This window comes from Canis lupus, chromosome X (genome assembly GCF_011100685.1).
Source record: "Canis lupus familiaris isolate Mischka breed German Shepherd chromosome X, alternate assembly UU_Cfam_GSD_1.0, whole genome shotgun sequence".
In the NCBI taxonomy this organism is placed as follows: Eukaryota; Metazoa; Chordata; class Mammalia; order Carnivora; family Canidae; genus Canis; species Canis lupus.
Genome location: NC_049260.1, coordinates 25,900,839 through 25,916,393, shown reverse-complemented (window position 1 = coordinate 25,916,393; position 15,555 = coordinate 25,900,839). Strand labels below are relative to the sequence as shown.

At 41.8% G+C, this 15,555-nt stretch overlaps 1 protein-coding gene across 7 annotated transcripts in view; it reads right to left on the bottom strand.

The window, feature by feature from the left end:
* The window catches only part of GK (glycerol kinase), an 86,802-nt gene extending 85,313 nt beyond the window's left edge, over window positions 1-1,489 (bottom strand). For 3 of the 7 annotated variants that reach the window (XM_038587136.1, XM_038587137.1, XM_038587141.1), the window contains exon 1: window positions 1,367-1,474. In XM_038587136.1, the coding sequence (XP_038443064.1) occupies window positions 1,367-1,459 (93 nt within the window). In that variant the 5' untranslated portion in view covers window positions 1,460-1,474. Of the gene's footprint in view, window positions 1-1,366 lie in introns of all 7 variants that reach the window. The other 4 variants (XM_038587139.1, XM_038587134.1, XM_038587138.1 and 1 more) reach the window with 4 other exon arrangements.
* Between the last annotated feature and the right edge of the window lie 14,066 nt (window positions 1,490-15,555).

Below are 15,555 nucleotides of genomic sequence, written 5' to 3'. Positions count from 1 at the left end.
TCTCAGTATTGCACAAAACATTTACCAACAGACCTAAATATCTTTAGTCTCTCTGTAATAGGAAGTCAAAAGTAAATAAGCATATGTTTTAGTAATTAATGTTTCAGTAGTCCATATAGCTTTTCACTTAGAAAAATCATCAAAAGGCTTTGTCCAGCCTGCTTTTTCCATTCATCGCCTTGCTTATAGTCCCCTCACTTACAAGCATATGTATAAGTTAATAAAGATCAGAATTACCAGGTTTATAGGTCAGAATAACTAAAATGAATTCCTTAGCAAATCCTGGAGGGTCTTCAAGGGCATTGGGAAAGTCCTTGGTAGTGGCTCACAAGCCTGCCTTGGTCCAAGGAGTATAAATGACTGATGAAGTCTTAGACCCTCCATTAGTTATAAATTTAGAAGGAGTTTGGATGACTGAAGGGTCCAGAGGAAACTCCAGTTTGAAATTATAGAATGGAAGTTCTGTAAAACTAGGATATACAGGACAGCCTGGGTGGTACAGTTATTTAACTGACTCTTCGATTTGGCTCAGGTTGTGATTTCAGGGTAGTGATATGGACTCACACATCGAGCCCTGTGTTGGGCTCTGCACTCAGCAGGGAGTCTGCTTGAGATCTTTTCTCCCTGCCTCTACCACTCATGCTCTCTCTCTCTCTTTCAAAATGAATAAATAAATCTTTAAAAAATATCCTAGGATATACAGGTGGAGAGCAGGAGGGAGAATGTAGAGGAAGAGCAACAGAGAAGTATCAGTTTCTCATAAACTTTTTTGGAACAGATCATTTCTGAGGGAGGTCAGAGTTGGCTTTAGAAAGTTTAGTTATTTTTGTGTAAGGAAGCAAGTTTAGAATCAGAGGCCTCCAAATACCAAGTGAATTATGCTTCCTACTCAAGCTGCTTGGTTCTCTTTTCTTTTTCTAATTGTGCATGCAAATAAACTAATTTTGGAATCTCAAAAGATCTCCGGAGTGGCCACTGTAATGACAAATAAGATTGATCCAACAAGACAGAAATTTAGAAGAAATGGACCCATAACATACACCTAGCTGGGGTGCCAGGAGGGTTGCTGTCCAGCAGCAATTTTCCAAATCAAAGACCCCACTTAGTATTTACCAGACAAAAGAGAGTAACTCTGTAGTTCAGGCAGACAGACAGCCCACATGGGACATGGGAAAGACACCCCAAACCTGGACCTGAGCTTCAACCAAAAAGAGGAAGGTTGGGGCAAGGATGGTGTTCCTGGCTGGCTTAATGGGTAGAGCATGTGACTCCTGATCTTGAGGTTGTGAGTTCCAGCCCACATTGGGCATACAGCCTACTTTAAGAAATTATGGAAACAGAGAGGTTCAGAACTAAGAGAACTCACCAAAAGAACTCTGAGCTGCTTGCTCAGGCAGGTACCATGTTTGAATTCAACGGCAGTCCTAGAATCAGAGTTGTGCATCGCTTTGGATTCCATGATGTTCTGATGCCGTTTCTGTCAACTGAGAAAAGGAGGCAAAACTGAAAAAGCAGACAGACTTTTATTTGTGATCTCACAATTGCAATTCAGGTGCACAGATTCCAGAGGAATGGGAAAAATGTCTGCTCGTGTGGGGAAACCAGGGGGGTTTTATGGGAAAGAAGCAAGCCATAATTACATGATTTAAACAAAGAAAAAACCCACTATTTTGGTGCTGACTGGTGGAGCTGCTTCTGATTACTATTGTATTTATTATTTTATCGGTGCTGTCAAACACAACTGTTCCTTGTATGTATTAATTCACTTCACTGTCCTCATATAATCTGAATGCCATTTGTTCTGTTGAAATTTTATGAGCAATTGCTTGTAAAAGAATTGCCACCTGGTCCAGCACAACAGTTCCTCAGTTGGAAGAAAAATGAAGCTTCGAACTGAAGTCTCTTGTGTCCCGAGATTTTATACAATTCCCTAATTTTTAAAAGATGCTGATTGAAAGTCACTAAATTAATTATGTAAACCACCATGCTGTCAATTTCAAAAGCACTCTAATATTGTCCCTCTCTCATTTCTTTCCTTTTTTTAAAAAATTTCATTTTATTGGAGTTCAATTTGCCAACATATAGCATAACACCCAGTGCTCATCCCATCAAGTGCCCCCTTCAGTGCCTGTCACCCAGTCACCCCCACCCCCCACCCACCTCCCCTTCCACCACCCCTTGTTCATTTTCCAGAGTTAGGAGTCTCTCATGTTCTGTCTCCCTCTCTGATATTTCCCACTCATTTTCTCTCCTTTCCCCTTTATTCCCTTTCACTATTTTTTATATTCCCCAAATGAATGAGACCATATAATGTTTGTCCTCCGATTGACTGATTTCACTCAGCATAATACCTTCCAGTTCCATCCACGTCGAAGCAAATGGTGGGTATTTGTTGTTTCTAATGGCCCTCTTTCATTTCTTTCCATCCTTTCCCCTAATCTCTCAGTGTTCTGGAACATCATTTCTATTTTTTTCCACTCTAGCCCTTACTCTGCATCACACTTTCCTGTCTATCTCTGTGTTTATAGTTTAACCACACTTGCTCTGGAAGGAAATTTTCCAAACTCTGTGTAGATGTCAGGCTCTGGTATTCCGCATGAGGCCTGCTTATACAAATGCTGGACTTAATAACTACTGATAAGCTGGCCTCCTTAGGAGAAGAGGGCAGTTGAATCAGTATTTCTGAATTTCCTGGAAGAAGAGACAGACAGGCATTCAGGCAAATGTAAAGGAAGTAGGCTAACTTGCCTCTAAACACCATGAAAGGTATTAATTAAATGATATAGATAAGGATTTCCTTGATTCTAAGAGGCAGTAAAAAGCCACCAAACCTACCCCATCGATCCAATAAAAAAAAAAAGTGGTTGATCATGTTCCAACTTTCACACACTTTTGATTCTCAGTTTCTAAGAGGACAGCAAATTATTTACCAATATGATGGGATCAGAATTCAAACATTTCAGAATAAGTGGGGCTAGATGTACATGAGAGATTCTTAAATATATTGATCCTGTGGTTCCCATAGCAGTCTGAATTTCACATCCTGATTCCTTTCACCAAAACAAAACTGAGAGGCCAAAATATTTCAGCTTTCAGGAATCACACACATCTAAGCTCCCTCTTGGCGATCAGGGAAGGTCAAAGGCAAGGGTCTTAAATAGAAGAGTCTAGCTCTCCTTATCTAATCTCCACACCTTAAATATTTACTCTGAGTCTCCTGGTCCTATTTCCTCTTACCCAGATGGAATGACTCCCATTTGCCTGCTCTTTCTCAACTGTTCAAACCCTAGCTGCACCCTGAAAACTCAAATTTACATGAATGTAAAAATCAGCCAATAGATACTTTAAAAAAATTTATTTATTTACTCATGAGAGACACACACACACAGAGGCAGAGACACAGGCAGAGGGAGAAGCAGGCTCCATGCAGGGAGCCTGACACGGAACTCAATCCCGGGACTCCAGGATCACGCCCTGAGCAAAGGCAGGCACTAAACCTCTGAGCCACCCAGGGACCCCCACCAATAGATGGTCTGATTTCATTTTTCATACTGTTACTGAGGCAGAGTTGGAAGTAACAATGGACACGTGAGCCCAGAGAGCCTAAGTGACTTGTCTGAGGCCAGCCAGCCTTCTGTGACAGAAGCAGGACTAGAATTTCAGTCTCCTGACTGACATCAGGCCTGTTGCCCTTTTATAGCAGTCTGAGGGAAGGGAAGCCAGGAAAAGAAGGAAAAATAAACACGAAAGGAAGAAGGCAGGATGCTGCTCCACCTTGCTTGCCCTGCCACCCAGTTCAGGTCTGAAAGTAAAGCAGTGGAGGAAACTAGATTGGGAAAGCTAAGGATCTTGGTCTGACCTTGGCCCTGCCATTCAATACTTGATCTTCCTGACCTTAAGTAACTAATTTTCTTCCCTGGCTTCCTTTTGCTAGTTTGTCAAATAGGGCAAATGTTATTGACGTGGATGGGAGGAAGTGTGAACACACTCTACAAGTAGCATGGTTAATCATGATAGGCAAGATGCATTTTCATTGGCAATCTGTTTCCACCAGAGAAACCCAGAGGTGAACACCAAGGCACTTTAGGCAAACAATTTAAGTAGCTTGAGTTATCTAGAGTTGGTTTTGATGATTTCTGACCGGTAGAGCAAAAACTCAAAGTCAACTTCCACTGGAGAGCCTCTAGGTGTTTCAATTTTTCCTCCTCTGGTGTTTCTTTGTTGTTAATTAATAGAAAGCAGAAAGACTACATTTCCATTGAGAATCTTTTTTTGGCAGGTGGCGGGGTGGCAGGGGAGGTTCCAGTAATGCTTCTTGGTCTTCCCATATTTGCCCTATTTTTTCTAGTCTATTTGGAAAGCTAGCCTTTCCTTAATCTCTTCTTGCTATACTAAGAACAATTACTTGGATAGGGATTGACATGGGTAATGGAAAGCATAAGAGAGAAAGCTAGTGATGGAAAGGATTATAATAAATAGCTCAGGCACTCCTTTATTTTATGGGACTGGGACGATTTAGGCAGATATAAGAAGTGATCTGCCCAAGATAGTAGAGGGAGTTAAAGACAGATTAAGAATTTAAATATACTTTATTAAAAAAGCCAAATTAGGAGCCTCCCCCCCCCATGCAAACTGGAAAACCCACTCACAATTTTAGGTAGTGTAGCTACCTAAAATTATGTATTACTCTATGCAATGTTGCAACTGTAAAAGAATTAGGATATGGCAATGATTCGCAAACTCTACCCATTATCAGAACCACCTATAGGACTTGTTAAAACCCAGGTTGCTGGACTCCAACCCCAGAATTTCTGGCATAGTATGCAAGGTCTGATAATTTGCAATTCTTGTTTTAATTTTTTTTTTAAATATTTTACTTATTTGACAGAGAGAGAACACAAGCAGGAGGAGCAGCAGAGGGAGAGGAAGAAGCAGGCTCTCTGCTGAGCAGGGAGCCCTTCACAGGTCTCAGTCCCAGGACCCTGAGATCATGACCCAAGCCGAAATCAAGAGTCAGATGCTTAACTGACTGAGCCACCCAAGCACCGCTTGCTGATTCTTTTTTAAAAAGTATGCTTTGAAAAGAAAAGGTAACTACAGTTTGCTTGTTTAGGCTCCATATTTAAACATGATTAGGAAAAATTTTGGAAGAAAATGTATCATTTATCATTTAGGAATGGCACATGAGGAAAGAGCACAGACAATCTTCATTTAAGTACATTCATTGCCTTTTTATTTTTTTATTTTTAAAGATTTTATTTATTTATTCATGAGAGACACAGAGAAAGAGAGAGAGAGACAGAGACACAGGCAGAGGGAGAAGCAGGCTCCATGCAGGGAGCCTGACATGGGACTCAATACCAGGTTTTCAGGATCAGGCCCTGGGCTGAAGGCGGCGCTAAACTGTTGAGTCACCTGGGCTGCCCATTCATTGCCTTTATAATGGGAAACTCTCCCACCTTTGGAAACATCCATTGAAATCACGTATCTTTGGGGGCACTTCTTATTTGTAAAGAAACATACAGGTGTAATTTTTTTTACAGGTGTAATCTCTTAAAATTAAAGGACTGGGAAGAACTTTTCAAATTGTCTAGCTCGACTCCATTTATTACAGCTGAAGAAAATAAAGGCAAGGATCTGGGTCACTTGTCCAAAGTCACTTAAATGTATAAAATTGGTCACCAAGTGGTGAGGTGCACATGTTTATCTTATGAATTGATGAAAAAAAAGAAGAGTATAAGTCAACCTACAATGAGTCAATAGTGCTCTTTTCCCAAAGATACTGTAAACATATAAATATTATATAATATATAATTATAAAAAATATATTATATTATATTTAATATATAAATATATAATTATAAAATATATATAATATATATAATATAATATATATAAATAATTAGGCCATCACTGGAAAAAAAAAGCTGTGTTATTTTTAATTTTATTTTTTAAAGTAAGCTCTGCACCCAACATGGGGCTTGAACTCATGACCCTGAAATCGAGAGTTTCTGCTCTACCAACGGAGCTGGCCAGGTGCCCCTGTGGTCTTTTTTCATAGTTTTCTACTATACATTTTATACTCCATTCTCCAAAATCCCCGTTCCTCACCACAGTGCATGAAACCTGGGTCTTTATCACCATTCTCTCTGTGTTAGAGAATGAAGAATTAAAAACTATAGAGAAACACTAAACGCTGGCAAGGGTGTGGAGCAACAGGGACTCTCATTCATTGCTGGTGGGAATGCAAAATTGTGCAGCCACTTTGGAAGACAGTTTGGTAGTTTCTTTTTTTTAAATTTTATTTATTTATTCATGAAAGACACAGATAGAGAGAGAGGCAGAGACACAGGCAGAGGGAGAAGCAGGCTCCATGCAGGAAGCCCGATGTGGGACTCGATCCCGGGACTCCAGGATCAGGCCTTGGGCTGAAGGCAGGCGCCAAACCGCTGAGCCACCCAGGGATCCCCAGTTTGGTAGTTTCTTACAAAACTAAACATACTCTTACCACATGATCCAGTAATCGTGCTGCTTAGTATTCACCCAAAGGAGTTGAACACTTATGTCCACATAAAACCTGCACCAGATGCTTATAGCAGCTTTATTCATAATTGCCAAACTTAGAAGCAAGCAAGATGTCTTTCAGTAGGTGAATGGATTAATTGTAGTCCGTTCAGACAATGGACTATTATTCAGGGCCAAAAGGAAATGAGCTATCAAGCCATAAAAAGACATGGAGGAAACTTAAATGTGTACTACTAAGTGAAAGAAACCAAACTGAAAAGGCTGCCTACAGTAGGATTCTACCTAAATGACAATTTGGCAAAGGGAGAACCACGGAGACAGCCAGATCAGTGCTTGCCAGGGGGTTGTTTGGGGGTGTGTGTGGGAGCCTGAGCGATGAATAGGTGAAGTACACAGGATTTTTAGTGCAATGAAACAACTCTGTATGATGCTATAATGGTGGATACATGTCATTATACATTTGTCTAAACCCAGAGAATAGGGGATCCCTGGGTGGCGCAGCGGTTTAGCGCCTGCCTTTGGCCCAGGGCGCGATCCTGGAGACCCGGGATCAAGTCCCACGTCGGGCTCCCGGTGCATGGAGCCTGCTTCTCCCTCTGCCTGTGTCTCTGCCTCTCTCTTTCTCTCTCTCTGACTATCATAAATAAATAAAAATTAAGAAAAAAGAATCTTAAAAAAAATAAAATAAACCCAGAGAATACAAACACTGTGAGTGAACCCTAATGTAAACTATGGACTCTGGGTGATATGTCAACGTAGGTTCATCAGTTGTAATGAAAGGACTCCTCTGGTGGAGGATATGGATGATGGAGGAGGCTGTGGCTATGGGGGCAGAGGGTATATATGATTACAGCTGAAGAAAATGAAGAAAATTCTGCTCAAATTTCCTGTGAAACTAAAACCTGCTCTAAAAAATAAAGTCGATTTTAGGGCGGCTGGGTGGCACAGTCGTTAGTAGTTGATAAACTCTTGGTTTTGGCTCAGATCATGATCTCAGGGTTGTGAGATGGAGCCCTGTGTCCGGCTCTGCGCTCAGCACAAAGTCTGCTGGTCTCTCTCCTTTCCCACTCGTGCTCTTTCTCTTTCAAAGAAATAAATCCTTAAAAAATAAAGTCTATTTTTAAAAACTGTAGAGATAGTTTCAACATATGTGAATGGTTCTGTCCTCTACTTGTCTCCCTTGGCTGACTGTGCATTACTGGGCATTCATTACCTGGGTTGAGAAATCTCCTGTTTCCCTCCCATTGGCATTTTGATTCTCTGATCTTGACCTTCTTTATTTTTGACCACATGGCTTGTGTTGGCCTATTTCCTCACTAATGATAAAATAAATTTTATTAGAATCCATTTGGTTGTATTTAAATAAGCTTACACGTTTAATTTTTTTAAAGGTTATTTTAAAATCTTGTAAAATATTGGCACACGTGAAATCACAACTTATGGGGAACAGAGGTGTTTTTCTCCTTTTAAAAACAGTTGGTGGGGCACCTAGGTGGCTCAGTGGTTGAACATATGCCTTCAGCTCGTGTCATGATCCTGAGGTCCTGGGATTGAGTCCCTCTTCCAGCTCCCCGCGGAGAGCCTGCTTCTCCCTCTGCCTATGTCTCTGCCTCTCTCTGTGTTCTCATGAATAAATAAATAACATCTTTAAAAATAAAAACAGTTGGACGTTTTGGGCGTTGGCTGGCTCAGTCGGTGGACCATGTGACTCTTGATCTCAGGGTTCTAAGTTTGAGCCCTACGGTTTATTACTTAAAAATAAAATCTTTTAACAAAATAGAATAAAACCAGTTGGTCTGCCAATCCCTGCTCTTCAGAAAACTTTCACATACACTTTGAACTTCTATTTTCAAATGCTGTATACCTTAGCTTTTCCACTCCCCTGCATGTCCTTTTCCCTGGTTGTTGGTGAATGATACTGCAGTCTATGAATGGAAATTTTCTCTGCCTGGAAGTGATGGTGATGTCACAATTGTTGGTTTGTAGTTAGGCAACATAGCAAGAGGAACATGGTTAAAGGAGAAATAACTTGTTTGTCAATTAGCATTTGTACAATGAGGAAAACATAAATTTGCATGGTTCTCCTTTCATGGCTTCTTCTTCTGGATGGGGTGATATGACATCTCTGCCTAGCTAAGAGAACTTGCTGTGATCTAGTGCCTATGTTTAGACCCTTTGGGATGCCTGCATATGACACAGGTGACAGAGTCCCTACTGCTATGACCTTTGGAGGTTTCCAGTCGGCCAACCTCTTAGATATGGATACCCAGACTTGCATACATGTTCAGGAATAAGGAGTAGAGTGAGAGTGATCACTTTTAACTTATGATACACAGCTATATGGTTATGATACATAAAGGGACAAGCTCCACTTCAAGTAAGGGTTTGGTGCCTCAGGTGGTACCTCCCCATCCTGTGAAGTGTTTGCAACAGAATAGCCCCCCCTCAAAATTATGTTTATTATTTGGGAGCCTTCTTTGCTATCAAGTGTAAGAGAACTTATTACATCAATTGTATTCAGGAAACACTTTATTTTCAATCTTTTGATATTTTCCCCCCTGTTTAATTCAACTGAAATGCTTCTTTTCTAAACGAAGAAAAGGAGGTTAGGCAACCCAGCAAGGGTGAAATACTACAGATGCTTAGGGTGTATTTTATAACTATTTATTTATTTTTAAAGATGTTATTTATTTATTTGAAAGAGAGAGAGAAAGAGCGGCAAGGAGGAGCAGAGGGAGAGGGAGAGAGAAACAGACTCCCCACTGAGCAGAGAACCCAATGTGGGACTCCATCCCAGGACCCCGAGATCATGGCCTGAGCCGAAGGCAGACACTTAACCTTCTGAGCCACCCAGGCACCCCTGTTTTATAACTATTTAGATCAATGTTTCCATGAATGTAGAGTAATAAGTCCCTGAATTAAAGTTTTATACTCTTCCAGAGGTATACAGATCAAGTTACAGCAAACCAGAGGCTTTCTTAGATTCATTCCCTTAAAAATACTACTCCCCTGGCTTTTGGCCCTTGCACACAGGCCCTTCTTGGCAGTACTCCTTTCTTCCTCCCTCTCTACTATAGTTTTGCTGTGTTGTTGCAATAAGAGCTTCCAAAGTGTTCACTCCACCCTGTATGTAACCCCTTGCTTTGTTTCCATCGCCCTGGGTGTATACTCCAAATGATTTGTTCTGGCTAAGGGGCACTAGTAACTATGACATGAGCAGAGACTTAAACTTCCTCATTTGGGCTACTGCTCTTTTGCTTCTTCTTTGGTCATCTTCAAACCTCCATATAGGGCAGCCTAGACTAGCTTGTTGGAGGATGAGAGACCCCACAGAGGAGAGACAAATCGTTGCCACTAAGGCCCTACTAGAAAAACAGCTTAACAATCAGTAGACATGTGAGGCCATCCTAGAACATCCCATGTCAGCCCAGCCAGACAAGACCAGCAGAGCCATCACAAATGTCCCAAGTATCCCAGTCATTACAATCCACAAAATTGTGAGCAAAATATTTTTTTGTTCAACACCCTTAAACTTCAAGATGGTTCCTTATGCAGCAAAAGGTACAGGATACATGGTCCCACCTGTAGTCAGGGTGGTTTTCTATCATGTGAGGGAATGCGACCACACAACTGGTTGCTCTTCTTTCCCCTTCTTCCACTATGGAAAATATCTTAGTCCAGTTCTTTTTTTTTTCTTCAAGATTTTATTTATTTATTCATGAGAGACACAGAGGGAGAGATATAGGCAGAGGGAGAAGCAGGCTCTGTGCAGGGAGCCTGATGTGGAACTTGATCCTGGGACCCCGGGTTCACAACCTGAGTCAAAGGCAGATTTTCAACCACTGAGCCACCCAGGTGCCCCCTTAGTCCATTTATTTAGTTACAAGGAACAAAATCCATTTAAGCTGGCTAAAAACTCTTTGTGTGTTTTTGTGTGTGTGCATGTACACATGCTGAGTGGGAGATGAGAAATGGTTGTGATGACACAATTGACAACTTCTTAGACATGAGACCTGCAGCTCAACCTGGCTTTGTGTCTGCTGGTGCTGGAGGCATCTGGGAACTGAGTATACTCTAACCATCTTTTTGTTTTGGTCTTTCAGGGACTCTTCTCTGAAACTCTGAACGTGTGCCATTTTCTTACTTCACTCTCAAGACTGCCTTTCTCTGTTTATTTATCAAGTTGCCCAGGGCTCTAAATGACACCTCACACTCCGAGTTTACCTGACTCAGTTCCCTTACTGATTACCATTTGTTTCCATATACAAACCCTCAAAAAGATGCTTTGGTTGGCTTGTCTCATTTACCTTTTGCTTCCCTTTTATCAAGTGGTCACCCTGGTCTGGTCAGTAGTGGTGACACAGGACATTTAGGGTAGGCAGGAAGTCTTTGTGCATCTGCTGTTTGGCTGAAGTTCTATTGATCAAGGCCAGGCTCAGGCTGGATGTCACTGCTTCAGGATGTGGCAGCTAGGGTGTCCCTGTATCCCACCATGCATTGTGTATTAGATAGGGTGGTTCTGCTCCATGTGTGTTCTTTGTTTTTCTTGGTCAAGATGGCTTGTTCTTAGGTATGTTCATCTAATGGTGATATTATAAGTGCGAGAGAACAAATGGAAATGTGCAAGGCCCGTTAAGGCCTAGGCTCGAAACTGTCAGTGGCACTTCCTTCCAGATATAATTCACCAAAGCAAGTTACGTGGCTGAGGTCAAAGTTGAGTTGCAGGAAAATTCACTCCACCCGGGATGAGACTATGGCAAGAGTCTGCCTGCTGGTTAGGGGTGAAAAATTGGGGCCAACCAGGCAACCTAGTACACTTTTCCCTTTTTCATGTCTTTGATACACTCATCTTTGGCTCAACAAAGATGGTAGTGGTGGTGATGAATGGTGAAAAGCTGGAAGAGAAGACTCTAAGGACTAGAGTAACTAATTTACTATAGGAATGGCTTCTCAGATTGTCAGTAATCAGGATGGCTGTTTAAAGAGAGATGGTGGAGGGATCCCTGGGTGGCTTAGTGGTAAAGAGAGATGGTGGATAGTGGCTTGCTCTGGATCAAAACTATTCTTCCAGAAGATCCAATATGGTGCTACAGCTGCAATCTTGACGCCATGTAATGGTCCTACAGTGGAGAGGAGAGGCTGAACCTTCCCAGGTTGTTCAGGGAAGAGTTGTACTCCCCGAAATAAGCAAATTGCTGTGCACATTGAGAAAGCAACACAAATATACAGTCATACATCTGGCCAACATTGAAGAGGTCAGAGGCAAGATGTTAGGATAACAGGCAAGCACTGGCCCAAGACTAACAGGGTAAGACTACTTCAGGCCCCAGAAGATCTGCTTTGGTCAGACTTGGCTAGGGTCAGAGATGCAGGGTTATTGAAGGTCCTTAGGGCAGGCAAGAAAAAAAGACACCCATGGAATGATCCTGCTAACTCATTCTGCTTTTTTGTCTTGTAAGCCCACTGCTTCCTGCACCCAACCCCCCATACCACTGGTCCAAGTGACTCAACTGGTGATTTGTTGCGTTTTACCTTATCTATTTGTCATGTATGGATCATGTCGAAATCATGTAACCATTAAAAAAAATCAGAGCAGTCTGATGTTCATAGATTCTGATTTTTTTATTTCTTATTTTATTTTATTTTTTTGATTCTGATTATTTCAATCAGGGTGACAAAGTTGGAAGACTCAGCAAGTAAGGATGATGACAGAGGTTTTTGGATGCCAAACTGATGGTAGGAGGAAAAGGCGACGAAAGTATATCACTAGCAGAGTTTACTCTGATTGTCCCAGAAGAGGCTCCTGATGTAAGCTAGTTTCTAAGAGTAGCAAGGAGGCTGTGGCTTGACTGGAAGTGTTAGAAGAAATGGGGGAGGAGCTTGTTCTGAGCACTTAGGGGAAGGAATGGACAAGGGCCAAGCAGCAGTGGGAACTCTTTCAACTTCCTCATCTCCGAATTCAGAGTAAGCTTCTGTTTACCTTTCCAATTGCACCGCCCCCCACAACTTCCCCATCTGTAATCTACCTCCGCCAATGGTGCTGTCCAGTCCCCCAAAGATATCCTGCTCCTTCTGTGCCTTTGACTGTACTGCTCCCAGCATCTAGGACACTGTCTCTTCAGTGTTTGCCTGTCAAATTTTTCTCATCCTTCAAAGCCTTTTTCCAGTTCCACTTCTTCCATGAAGTGGATCCCTTAAGGAAATATGACCTATTCCTACTTTACCTCCCAGAGTACATCTCATAGTCTGTCATGTATTCTCATTTTCACATATACTTGTTTTTATCCATTATTTCCCTCCTATTCCCTGCATATTAGTTATCTCTTGGTCATCCTATATTTTTTCTGGACCTTTAAAAATGCATGTCCTCAAGGTGTCTGCTCCCAAAAGACTCTAGTTTGTCTAGAGGGAGATATAGACAGGTAAATGGGAATTGCAACATGTGGTAAAGACCAAAGAGAAGGGGCTCCTGGGTGGCTCAGTATGGCTCAGGTCATGATCCTGGGGTCCTGGGATTGAGTCTTGTGTTGGGCTCCCTGCTCAGTGGGGAGGCTGCTTCTCCCTCTCCTCCCACTCGTGCTCTCTGTCACTATCTCTGTCTCTGTCTCTCTCTCAAAATAAATAAATAAATATTTTTTAAAAGACCAAAGAGAAGTAAGCACAAGTGCTATTGGAGCCTCAAAGAGGGAAATTTTAACCATCTTTCTAGAATCTGAATCCTGAGGGTTAAAGGCAGATGTCATCTAGCACAGCCAGCAGCACATGCAAAGACCCTGGGGTTATTCACAAATTGCTGTAAGGAGCAATGCATAAAATATTTAGGTTCAGATCCTGGTATATTAATAACCTAAATGTATAAATTACATAAATACTTCCCTATTTGTTTTATTTTCTGGCAACCTTCATAAGCTATTATTCATCGCCATTTAAAAGTGAGGAAACCAGGTCCAATTTGGGGTCAATCAAATTCAAAATAGCAGAGTAGGAATGACAACAGAGGGTTTTTTTTTGGGGGGGGGGTTTGATTCCAAAGCTATGCTCTTTCCTCTACATTTTGCCTCTCAGATCCGGCTCCTCCTGATAGGAAAAAACTGGGCAAAAGGTCAAGGAGAGGATCTGGAAGAAAAGAGGGGCTGGAGGATAAATGACATAACCTTCACAGTTTTTGCCCAAGACTAACTCTGCTTATGAAAGTATACAAAATCTTGCGTCTCCTAGGTAGACCAGAGTGTCTTATTCCCATCCATGAACTCTACTTTTAAAGGTTCACACTGCTGGGAGCCCTAAGTGGCTCAGTCGGTTGAGCACCTGATTCTTGGTTTCAGCGCAGGTCCTGATCTCATGGGTCATGGGATTGAGCCCCATCATGGGCTCTGTGCTCAGTGGGGGAGTCTGCTTGGATATTCTCTCCCTCTGTGCCTTCCCTCACTCTTGCTCTAAAAGTAAGTAAATAAAATCTTTAAAAATAACGAAAAGTTCATGTAGGCAATAAAATAGTGTATATGTGCAGGATATATATGTGCAGGATGACCTCTAACCTACTTAGAGAACTGACGTGGACTCAGTGGTGGCAGCCAACAGCAATGTCGTAACATTCTAGTGTAAAGAATTGGTTTGGAGTTGCACAAATCACCTGACAGGAATTCTGACCTCAGGGCCAGTGACATCCCCATGGTGCACTTAAAAAAAAAAAAAAAAAGAGGCTATTACTATATTCTGACGTAAAACAATGTTACGCTTCATTTCCACTTACACAACATATACATGCCATATACAACATGTAGTAGACCTAATAAAGGTTTTGTGAAATCTAACAGTATTGTTCTAACTCCAAAAGTTCTGGTGTCTACAGAGACAACCACTGCCACCATCAGTAAAAGATGGAAACTGCAATGATCAAGTATGAATATTGTACCTTAAATTAAATGTAAGTTGCTTCCCTAATTAACAGCCTTGGATGACAGTATATATGTGTTGGAAGAAAACTTGGAGATCACTCCTCATTTTCTGTGTTAATTTTTTTTAAAAAAACCGAGACACCTGCACCCCAATGTTTCTAGCAGCAATGTCCACAATAGCCAAACTGTGGAAGGAGCCTCGGTGTCCATCGAAAGATGAATGGATAAAGAAGATGTGGTTTATGTATACAATGGAATATTACTCAGCCATTAGAAATGACAAATACCCACCATTTGCTTCGACGTGGATGGAACTGGAGGGTATTTTGCTGAATGAAGTAAATCAATTGGAGAAGGACAAACATTATATGGTCTCATTCATTTGGGGAATATAAAAAAATAGCGAAAGGGATTAAAGGGGAAAGGAGAGAAAATGAGTGAGAAATATCAGAGAGGGAGACAGAACATGAGAGACTCCTAACTCTGGGAAGCGAACAAGGGGTAGTGGAAGGGGAGGAGGGTGGGAAGATGGGGTGACTGGGTGACGGGCACTGAGGGTGGCACTTGATGGGGTGAGCACTGGGTGTTATACTATGTGTTGGCAAATCGAAGTCCAATAAAAAATATACAAAAAAAATTTTAAAAGATTTTATTTATTTGACAGAGGGAGAGAGAGAGAGCGAGAGTGAGCGAGAGTACAAGCAGGGGGAGGGGCAGGTAGAGGGAGAGGGAGAAGCAGGCTCCCCCCTGAGCAGGGAGCCCCATGAGGTTTGATCCCAGGACCTGGGATCATGACCTGAGCCAAAGGCAGACACTTGACTGACTGAGCCCCTTCACTGTTTTCTTAACGCAATCCAAAAAGGAGACGGAGAGACTTCTGAATTGGAGCTTGAGACTTATTTTCAGCAGTTACTGGCTCAGTGACCTTGGGCTTACTTCTTACACATGTTCATCTCTGAAGTCACAAGTCTGGAACTTGACCTGTCTCACATTGTTGGTGTGAGTCTCAAATGAGATAATGGATGGGAAACTGCTGTGTTAAGTGACTCGTTGGTGAAAACAGAGTCTGCATGACCCATGCTTCAGAAATGTCGAGGATAATAAAAAACATTAACTGTGTAGTACTAATCTG